Here is an 11,178-nt window from a genome sequence, read left to right as displayed (position 1 = left end):
ATTGTGCCAAAATGTCCTTTTTCCACCTTTTTAACAGGTAGTTAAATAAGAAAAATGAACCAACAGCCTGACACCACAGCACAGTAAGGCTTGGCAGGGTGCCGACCCAGTCCACCTTACAATGTCGATCCCTGCTGTCAATGTGCCCTTAAGCAAGACGCTGAGAAAACAGCTAAGAGTAGCTAAAGCCTTTAAATGTAGGACGTCAGCTGGTCAGAGAACAGGAAGTGACCCAGTTAAGGACCAGAAATGTTCTTGGTTCTGATGCAGAACCTAAAGGTTCTTCTGGATGTGAAGGATTTAAAGAGACTGAAACTATTAGTTAAATTATTGGAGTTGACGGTTTGTTCAGGTTGTCTGTCCTTTGAATATTTAACTATAAAATGTTTTTGTATCATACATGCTGGATCATCTTTACTATAATAAAATATTGATCTTATTCAGCTGTGTTTTATTTCATGTCCTTTCTGAAGGTTTGGGCTTCCTGTCACCCAAACCCACCCAGTCCTGGGAGGGAAGGCCGGCCGGCCGCCTATCAGCCCAGTGTTTGTCTTTGGTTGTGGATTGAGCTGAAACAAATAATCAGATGAAACGATTATTGAAATAATTGCCAACTAATTTAGTAATCTATTAACCAAAAAAATTGAGTAAAAGAGTGTCAAACGTGCCTTTAGCTGACAGAGCGACCCACTTAGTGCAGTAATTATACCAACATTGTAAAAAAGCACAAAGACTGGCCGCTGTCCATATGCTCTACTCAGAACTCAGCTGGAAATGTTTTAGTTTAACTGGTTTTAATAAAAGAATCTTCTTTAAGGAACCTTTGGATAGCTGATTTTTAATAAAAATCAGCAAATAATCAGCAAATCAGCTGATTTTTAATAAAATTTTTAATAAAAAAAATTTTATTAAAAATTTTTAAAAAAAAGATTTTTAATAAAAATCAGCTATCCAAATTTTTCTGTCATACTTAATCCAAGTTGATGTCTTAAAGGGGGCAGGGGCCCCATCTCCTGCTGTCTACGGGCGAGAGGCGGGGTCCACCCTGGACAGGTCACCAGTCCATCGCAGGGCAACATACAAGGAACCATTCAGGCACACTCACACGGATAATTTAGAGCAGGGGTCACCAACCTTTTTAAGGCTGAGGGCTACTTCATGGCTACCAGTCATAGGAAGGGCTACCAGTACTGACCTATGAACTGGAGGGATCAGTGTTCACCTACAGTAAATCTCATCCATAAAAACTCATTTTTATTCGTATTTTAATCTTTTATTCATTTCTTTTTCATATTGTCATTTTGAAACCACTGAAATATGATGAAATAGTTAAAATGATGAAATAATACATAAATGATTAAAAAGAAGAGCAACAGAATAAAAAAAAAAATTAAACTTAACCCACCGAGTGAGTTCTTCTGTTTTCAGAAGACGAAGAGGGCACCCCATGTGGTCCTTGAGGGCCTCTTGGTGCCCGCGGGCACCGCGTTGGTGACCCCTGATTTACAGAAACCAATTAACCTGAAATTCATGTTTTTGGACTGTGGAAGGAAGACGGAGTACCTGGAGAGAACCTACGCATGCACAGGGAAACATGCAAACTCCATGCAGAAAGACCGTGGGCTGGGAATCAAACCTGGAACCTTCTTGCTGCTAGGAGGCGGTGCTACACACTGCTCCACTGAGCAGAAAAAAATAAACGATTTGCTTAATAATCGTTAGTTGCAGCCCTAGTTGTGGAAACATAGCAGCAGTGGATGGAAAACGATTTATTTGAATTAAAATCAAATGTCTGGTTTCTTTCTCAGCCTTTTTAATCAGCAGAAATTCTGTATTTTTAACAAACATTTTAGTGGATGATCTCCACAGAGTTCTAATAAAGGTGCTCTGATGCTTCTTGATGCTGCAGAGGGTCGATGCTGCGATGATCCGTGGACTGAAGGAGCTAAAACTCCTCATTAAAGTGATAGATTATATACAGCGGGATGCTTTAAACGTGATTTTCTTTCAATGCGATAAACTGTTGGGACATGTCAGATGAAACCCTTCTGCTGCGTAATCTGGTCCTCTCAGTCTTCACCCACTGAGCAATGAGCTCTGCTTCCGTCTTCCTGGCGCTGATGACTGATGCTGGATCCGCCTCATTGGATCCCCTGCAGCAGAGAAACAACCGTCTGACTTCAGGATCCGTTCAGATAGAACCCAGCCAGAAATAAGGGACGGCTTAAGTACCTCAGGTCCAGGTGATGAGCCCCTCCGGAAATGTTCAGCGCCACCAGCGACGGACTCAGGCTCTTCCTCACCTAAACATTGATCAGCAGGTTAACTCTATCCTGACCACTCAGTGTTTCCTGTCTGAGTCACACTCACCCCCCCGTTGGCCCACGGGTCCAGGTCCCCATTGGAGAAGATGATGTTGCTCGCTGTGGAGAGAGCTGAACATACGAGTTCATGAAAGCCCAGCAGGTATTAAACCAGTTTAATATGAAGATGGAAATTCAGCCTCATGGCTCCTTTTCTGAGCAACTTTAGAGGATTTCCTCTCCTGGTGGTTTACGTGTATCCTACGCTACCAGAACCAAGACCAGAGGAGCAATATTTGATTGCCGACCTTCCAGGGTCTGAATCTTACCGTCACCCCAGAATTGGACTTTGAGCCAGCCGGGTCTTGGAACTACGGGCCAGCGCTTGGAGCAGTAGAGCTCCCGGTCTTTCTGAGTGAAGGTCATCGGAGGAAACATGTCCGTCACGTTGTTGCTCTCGTAGCACAGCTCCACTTCAGTGCAGGCCTGCAGGGGTCAAAGTAGAAAGCGCCACCAATCAAATATGCTGACTCAGGACAGAAGCAGAGCACATATCTCCCTCCTGCTGTACCTGGTAGTCCCAGGCCATGCTGTTGAAGCCCAGTCCACATCCAGTGGGGTCGGCACACTCCACATACAGACTGTACAGGTCGAAACAGGTCAGGTCCCCGGTTGAGTTGTAGAGGATCCCTGCAGGGTGGAAGCTGTTACTGTTAATGAACGTGAGGTCAGGCTCGGTTTCCAGGCATTCATTAGAGGAGCCAAGTCCAGGCCTCAAGACTTGCACCAACAATCCAGAATCTAGGTTGATTTTCTCTCAGCAGAGGCCAGGAAGTGAAGCACTCATTCTGGGGTGATGGATGACTGAACCACTTAAAGGAAAAGTCCAGTTATATTCAGAATTCAAACTTCTGAAAGTACTTTAAATTATTCCATACTGTTCAATAAGTGATAAGGGTTTTTCCATTTAGAGTAATTTTCATGTGAATGTTCTTTGGTTTGTGACGTCACGGTGCGGTATCGGCTGTTGATCAAGTCCTAGTGCTGTATCTGGTGTTTGTCACAACGCGCTATTATCCAAGTCATCTTGAAAACATTCTTTTCCAAATGTTGGCTACATATTACGGGTTTTTTCTCTGGCCAGAAGTTCGATGGCAAATCCTCCCTCTTCAAGTTGGCGATCCAACGACCAACCCGTCCGTGGAGGATCAGGAATCAGAAAGGTGAAATACATTTTTTTTCTACTTTTACCCGATGTGCTTCAACATCCAACTGCCATGCACGTGGGCATTGTCAGTTTCACTATAGCTGTGGTGAATTTCAATGGTGAACTTCTCTGGAAATCTTTAATAATCGTTGTCTAGTAGTTCACATCAGCTAGGATATTGGCGCTAGGCTTAACGCAGCATGAAATCACTGCAGGAAGACGTTAGGAGGGAGGTGTTTCTATATTTGGACAAAAATGGCCGCTCCCAGACTCACAATGAAAATTATTGTTTTTATTTTTTTACTGATTAATGCTAAATTCATTAAATCACCACGAACGTATTGGTTTTAGGTATAGGTAATGATCCATTGATTATTTATTGCTGAACTGACTTTTCCTTTAAAGCCAATGAGGCTTTAGGGCCTTGATTCTGAACAGAAGACTGGCTGCTACCCTCTAGTGTCTACACACATCAATTACAGCCACATGTTTCCAGACGATTACCACAATGCTGTGTGGTTTTTATAGTAAAGGTAGACCAGACGATTCGTCCTTTGACCCATCAGAACATGTTTGCACCTTCTGTCCCATGTTGCTTTTGTGAGGCTCAAAGAGGATCCCTACTTTATCAGTTTTCTTTCCTCCTAAAGTCTTATCATGGGTAAAGTTTTCTATTTTTAATGTTTCGTTCATAGGTTTTGCACCAGTCTGTCCCACTTGCTTTATACTCAATGTGCGACTTCAAAACTGACTCTATTCCCAAGCGATTAACAGATATTATTTAGTATTTTCCCCCATAGCGGATGTGTTTTACCTTGTAACCATGTCCCTCTTCCTGTCAGACCTATGAAATTGCCGCTGAATTGCAGTTTAGTCCGGCTAAAATAGACCTGGGCTCTAGTTCAGTCAAACCTACTCAGCCCCCTTGCATAAAATCATATCAGTTGGGATCATCCCCATCGAATTCCAATGAGCACCAAACGCCACAACCTCGTCCGACATGATTTTCTCTCAGATCTGATGAAGCATTGGATTGGGTGTGTTTTGGCCTTCAGAGCTTATTAGTGTAACCAGACCTGCAGTATCTCTGAGGTTAGCCAGCAGGTCTGATCCCCTCAGCATGGTTCCACAGGCCACCTGCAAGAAAAATCACAGCAGCTTCAGATGAGAGGGAACACTTGGACCTGGGTCGGCTTCCTCCAACTTAATGATTAGTTTAGAAAAAAGCCTCTAAACCCGACAGCCGGTGTTGTCAGATGAGCATTCCCGGTCAGACCAGCATACCCACTGCCACTGATCTGAGTTTAAATGATTTTTTTAATACATGAATAAAGGGATACACGCCCATTGAGGTAGTTTAAAGTCTATATTTTGTACAAAACTAAAGAGATAAATGCAAATCTGACGTCTTGCGTAATGCATATTGACTATGGGTATGCTGGTCTGATGGGGTATGCTCATCTGACAGAACACCATCACCTTCATGAAGATCTGTTCCTCGGAGCAGCGTGTTCTAACTGTGTGAAGTTGGCCCCCCCACCTTCTTCAAATCAGACAAAATTAGTGTCAAACGTTTGTGCAGCAAAAATGTTCACCTTATTCTAATTTGAAGAAGGTGGGGGGGCTGGTTGACCTTTTGACCTTTACATTTTCATTAATATCTTCAAAGCCAAAGCAGCCAAAGTTAATTGACACCCATTTCGTCTGATTTGAAGAAGGTGGGGGGGCTGGTTGACCTTTGATGACCTCTAGAAATATTCCCTTATATCTTTAAACGATAGCGGCACAAACGTTTGACACTAATTCTGTCTGCTTTGAAGAAGGCGGGGGGGGGGGGCAACTTCCCTCAGGTGCAGGTTTTCCATGTGTTCTTTACCTTGACGGGGTTGGCAGGCATGTTTCCCATGAAGTGAGTGCTGTAAGGATAATCCAGCATGGCCATCATGGTGAAGGCGTTCCTCAGCAGCCCATAGAGCTGATGGATGTCTCCAGGAGAAGACGGAGGCTTACAGAGAGAAAACTCTGACTGGATGTGATTGTAATCTGGTGAATAGAAGAACACTTCTTTATTCCAAATAAAAGCCTCTTTTACCTCCTAATTGTGCTTTTTTCTTCTTTTTCCATGTCGGAGCTTTACCTTTGCGTTCAGCTAGCTGCTTCAGCTGCTGGAAAGCTCCTCTCACAGCATCTCGACAATCAGGGCTGACCTTCTCAAAGTCCTGTGAGGGACAACAGATCAACATTTCTGAGCTAAAGGTCCTCACTCTTTTTCAAGAGAAAGTAATATATTTACTTTATTAATAATTAATATATTAACTGTATTCATAAAAAATAATACAGTTAATAAAAAAAAGCTAGTTAAAAACCTAATATTCTGGATCCATCATCCAGCCTAATGTATCAATATAAAATATCACATTCATCCATTAAGACAAACACACTTCTAACGTCCTGATGTCAGATGGCATGTGATCTCAGTTGTTATGCTGATGATACTCAGCTTTATCTGTGGATAAATCCTGATAATACTGATCTGTAAATTTATTAGGATGCCGTTAAATTGGCCCCAGACCATCCAGCCTGACAAGGGGTGCTGGTGCCTATCTCCAGCTGGACAGCTGGCCTCAGATCATAACGTTTAAAAAACTGGTGTCATTTTTGATCAGAACCTGTCATTTAAATCCCATATTATAAGATTATTGACAAGATTAGAAATATCTGGTTCTGGATTGATGCTGGGAATCTAATTCATGCATTTTTCACATCAGGCTGGACTGTTGAAGGACAGACTGAACTGATTCTGTCAGTAGAGACATCAGTAAAGCTGCTGTACAGTTTTAACACCTCCTTCATAGAGCAAAGGTTGTTAGCATGTGATGAAGAAGTGACTTACAGCTGTAACGTCTCTGAAGAACTGCCTGGAGTCTCCCAGACCAGCGGTGGACAGGATGGGGGCACTGGCTGCCAGAGCGCCAGCCACAACATTGGGATACTTCAGCCTCATGTAGACGGACAGCATCCCTCCATAGCTACAGGTACAGATGAGAAGATGAGCAACTCTGACAGACTCTGGTGCCTAGTAAAGAATTTACTTCCCTGAACTTCTTGCACTTTTGGTCTCTAAGGTGTGGTAGAAATTTACATTTGCCCTCCAAGTCAAGACTTTGCCATAAGTCTTTATAAGAGAACCAGAGGAAGATTCCCTCAAAAATGACACGATGATAGCAAATGTTGTAGCAAAGGAACGTTTATTAATAAATCACTCAAAACATGAACAATAGATAGCCTCGTGAGACCATCCTGATCTCGCGAGCTTTCAAGGTTTCACTCGCAGATCAGTCTGGCTACTTTCCGTTTAAGAAAATTTGGAGCCGTTCACCAAACGAACGTCCAATCAGCGTTGGCTTTGAGGGGGGCTGAGGTGTGACGCAACGAGAAGCGCGACAGTTCAGTCTAAAGAACATGGCGGCTTCAGCCGATGAAACTAGCGTTAGCGTGGCTATCGAGCAAGTTTTATCAGAATTACAGAGTATTTCTTCACTGAAAGAAGAGCAAAACACTGCTCTGGAGGCTTTTCTCAGAGGAAAAGATGTTTTTGCTCTTCTCCCGACTGGTTTCAGCAAGAGTAGCCTGGCTTGTGGTTGTGTTTTCGTCGTCAGTCTGTTAGTACGTCATATGCTTCGTTGATCTGATTGGTTTATTTGGCCCGTCTATCACCAACATAGGCCAATCAGCTAACCAGTATTTTCTCCCCTTCCCAAAATTACTTCAACGGAAGGTTTCCAGATGGATATGCGGAGCAAATCCAGCAAATCCATCTGGCGGAGTCAGGTTAGCTAAAGATCACAGCACAGCTGTAGTTCAGAGCGTGCATCCAAGGCTGCACCACATGTCCTGCCCCCCCCACATGCCCACATCCGACCAAAAATGGTCCATGCAAAGCGCTGCATCAATGTCAGTGTGTTTTTAAAAAAGCAGTGTGAGAAATGTTCCTGCATCTCTACCATGGCAGCAGCAGAGAACAGAGCAAAACGTTCAGCAGAGGCAGAAAGAATGAGGCAGAGAGTCAGATAAAGATGCTTGGAAGCCACCAGAAATAAAAGCAAGTATTATAATTGAGTTTCATAAGTGAACTGATCATGTTAACAAGGACAGCATTGCGCTCATCACTGTGATAGCTTAGCTTCATGGATCATTTCATAGAATCCATTTGTTCCTAATAGCAGCTTCAGGCAGATAGTTAATTCTTGATTATGCTGAATTATCACTGGTAAACTGTTTCTCAAAACCCCCAGACTGGATAAAAGCTGCATTTAATAAAAAAAAAAGTTGAAATCATGAAAAGCAGCTCACCTTTCTTTAACATGTAATATGTTGCGATTTTGTGACATTGTTATTATATTTAGATGTTTTCTAACCTTCGTCTACACAGGCTTTATAAATGAGACCCCTGGAAAACCGCCGTTCTGTCAGATGAGCATACCCCATCAGACCAGCATACCTATAATCAATACGCATGCGCAAGATGTCAGATTTGCGTTTATCCCTTTAGTTTTGTACAAAAAATAGACTTTAAACTACTTCAACGGGCGTGTAGCCCTTTAGTCATGTACAAATATATATATATTTAAGGTCAGATCGCCATATGCTTCACAGAACACCAAAAGGTAAGTAATTAAATTATTTTTTTGCACATGACTAATGGAATACACGCCCGTTGAGGTAGTTAAAAGTCCATGTTTCATACAAAACTAAAGGGATAAGCGGGTATTGACTGTAAGTATGCTAATCTGACAGAACAGCGGCTTATTTAGCCATTAAGTTAAATCAAGCAGACACTGAGGGCCCATAAGGGTTTCACTTTGCACCCCCACTGCAGGTCTTACCTGCCACCAAACACAATCACAGGACAGTCTGAGGCCTCCAGCTGCTGTTTCAGCTCGGTGATCATCAGGGCATAGTCAGCGAGGGCCTGCTCCACGGTGAGGAGGCTCACCTGAGGGATCTTGAAGGAGTCGTTGCCAAATGGCAGAGATTTGCCATAGTACCTCTGAAAAAGAAGAGCAGAGACTTAGTTAAACCATATTCCATCAGCTACAGATTGAAGGACATTTCTGGAAAAATATTTGGGCACTTTTACTGCAGATGTGGAATTTTACATATTTCATTTTACCGAAATAATATAAAAAACATATATAACGCCAATTCACAACATTATGCGCACTTTCATCTGGTTTGGTCTGCCGCGGTTTCCGTAGACTCGTGAACGCGCTTTTAGGAAATCCTATACACTACTGTTTATGCTCTAAAAACATTCTAAATGACTTAGTTTCGAGTAAATTCTGGACGCTACCCACTCAGGACACTTGGAATACATTGGACGAGCAGTATGGAGGAATATTGACACGTTTTTTGTGGACTTTTATGGACCTTTCTGTCTCGGGCACCATAGACCTCCATTATTTGAATATCAGCAGACAGCAAGAAGCCTCCCAGATCTCCAGATGCATTTGAGATATCAAAAAAGTACTCCAGAGTGTTGTTCAGCATGGGGGTGAGTAGAAAATGAAGGCTAATCATGTTTTGGGTGTACTATTCCTTTAAGGCCGCTCACACTGAGCCTGATTCTGCTGGAGGTTTCTTCCTGTTAAAAGGGAGGTTTTCCTCTCCACTGTCGCAACAAGCATGCTTAGTGTGAGGGATTGTATTTGAGTCAATGAGTTGATGCACTCACTGGTTTTCCTTAGATAGAAAACTTTGAATCAAGTTGATTGTATGATCTGATTGAATTGTATCTATAAAGTGACATGTGTTGTGAATTGTTGCTATAGAAATAAACTGAATTGAATTGAATTCAAGTCCCGCTGAGTTTGCTGAGTTGTTTATATTAATAAGACTAAGGCAGAAAAAAAACACAGCTTTAGACGGAGACACCATCCGACATTCATTATAGAGACCTGCTGACCTTCCACCCTCTCACCATGAGGGTGTTTTAGTTAACCTGTGTGAACCAAGCCGTTTTCCTTGTAGTGCCTGAAGATTATCTGACCAGTGCGTCCGACTGGGACGGGTTTCCTTACATGTTCAGCAAAAATGACCAGCGCCTGCTGCTGAGCGGCCAGCTCCATGATGAACCCAGAGTTCAGGGCGAACTCCCAGATGTCGCCCTCATTTCCAGTGTAGAAGAAGATGGGGCCATAGCCTTTCTTCCAGTACTGGTCTAGAGGAGAGAAGAGCAGAACCACGTCAATCATTTACTGTTGGATTTATTCCATTACAGCAGGAAGCTGCCTGTACCCGTGATCAGGTATCGCTGGCTGAACGTCCCGTTGCCCATGCTGTTAAAGTTGAAGTGATCCAAGGTCTGAGTGAAGTACTTCTCAGTGAACGGGGGGTCTGATAAAGCTGGGGGCTTTCTAGCCTGTGAGGATGAGAAAGATGCACCAGGTGTCTATGAGAAAATGCTGCATGATGATGGTCTGTTTAACCCCAAATAAATGAGTGATTGGATGTTCATTGACCTTTGACAACAGGAGGCAGGTAACATTTTAAATAACTCTAATCATGGATCATGTCAAACATTCAAAAATCACATAAAAGGCTTTTTAGCTGAAGGCTCCAAAGCAAAACAGACCCAATACTGGCTCAAACACCAAACCCCCCCTGAGGAGCTGTGATTTCCCAGCAATGATTAAACACCACACAGAGTGATGTGAAACATTACCTGAAAGTCGCCGCGTGGCAAGCCATGAAGAGCGTCAGAAAACAGGGCGACTGTCAGCGTGAAAAGACTTAGTCCGGCTCTCATGTTTCAGCCTAAACACACCAACACTTACACCGCGCTCGGTTTGACTTTTACTTGGACAAGCGCCTGCGCAAAACACTCCTATCATATGACTCCTGTCACCTGACTGCTGTCACGTGATTTCAGTCACTCTCCGGTGTGTTCAGGTGAAGCTCGGAAGATTTGTACTCAGAACTAAAGTTGTTTGATGGAGTTTTAGAAGAACAATAGAGAAGGAGGACATCTGCTGGACATGAACGGAAGTATGAAGTCGTTTCGGAAGAAAATGCAGTAGAAGTAGTTGTTTCCCGTATTGAAGAATATATTTATGTTTTCTAAAGATGCACAACAACACATGCCCTTTTAGGATTACATTTACTGCACCATACCTTTTTATTTTTGTACTTTTTCCTTTGAAACTTTATTGAATCACTCAAACACACGCACATATATATATATATGTTTATATATATATATATATATATATATATATATATATATATATATATATATATATATATATATATATATATATATATATATATATATATATATATATATATATATATATGTATGCATGTATATGCATGTTCTCCATGTGCATGTGTGGGTTCTCTCTGGGTACCGGCTTCCTCCCACAGTCTAAAAACATGACTGTTAGGTTAATTGGCTTCTCTAAATTCTCTTTAGTTTTGTGTGTGTATGCATGAATGGTTGTTTGTCCTTTATTTATATGGATAAACTCAAAATAGATGGATAAACCCAGGGTCGGGTCAAATCGGAATTGTTTTTAACATCTCTGGCCTTGCTTATAAAAATTGGGCCCAGTCCTTATAGTGTCCTTTACCATAATTGTAAGAAATGTTATGCATTTTTTCCAGCTC

At 42.3% G+C, this 11,178-nt stretch overlaps 1 protein-coding gene across 1 annotated transcript; it reads right to left on the bottom strand.

The window, feature by feature from the left end:
- Positions 1 to 1,796: 1,796 nt before the first annotated feature.
- dpp7 (dipeptidyl-peptidase 7) lies at positions 1,797 to 10,409 on the bottom strand. The gene is made up of 13 exons (XM_038294099.1): positions 10,235 to 10,409; positions 9,808 to 9,931; positions 9,591 to 9,730; positions 8,397 to 8,560; positions 6,404 to 6,539; positions 5,648 to 5,729; positions 5,387 to 5,553; positions 4,587 to 4,647; positions 2,875 to 2,993; positions 2,633 to 2,789; positions 2,371 to 2,435; positions 2,233 to 2,303; positions 1,797 to 2,153 (listed from the first exon to the last, which is right to left on the bottom strand). Exons 1-13 carry the CDS (start codon positions 10,316 to 10,318, stop codon positions 1,991 to 1,993), a joined length of 1,533 nt encoding a protein of 510 aa, XP_038150027.1. The 5' UTR covers positions 10,319 to 10,409; the 3' UTR covers positions 1,797 to 1,990.
- Between the last annotated feature and the right edge of the window lie 769 nt (positions 10,410 to 11,178).

This window comes from Cyprinodon tularosa, unplaced genomic scaffold (genome assembly GCF_016077235.1).
Source record: "Cyprinodon tularosa strain WSP-4 unplaced genomic scaffold, ASM1607723v1 ctg334, whole genome shotgun sequence".
NCBI lineage: Eukaryota > Metazoa > Chordata > Actinopteri > Cyprinodontiformes > Cyprinodontidae > Cyprinodon > Cyprinodon tularosa.
Note: the sequence above shows the minus strand (reverse complement) of the source record. Positions and strands in the feature narration are given on the sequence as shown.

What these genes read in the sequence shown, in the direction of transcription:
- dpp7 (XM_038294099.1), bottom strand. Translation starts at nt 10,318, where the DNA reads ATGAGAGCCGGACTAAGTCTTTTCACGCTGACAGTCGCCCTGTTTTCT. An exon ending in TGCCACGCGGCGACTTTCAG is followed by an intron (nt 9,932 to 10,234) that starts GTAATGTTTCAC and finishes TCATCCTCACAG; the next exon opens with GCTAGAAAGCCCCCAGCTTT. An exon ending in GCTCATCACCTGGACCTGAG is followed by an intron (nt 2,154 to 2,232) that starts GTACTTAAGCCG and finishes TCTCTGCTGCAG; the next exon opens with GGGATCCAATGAGGCGGATC.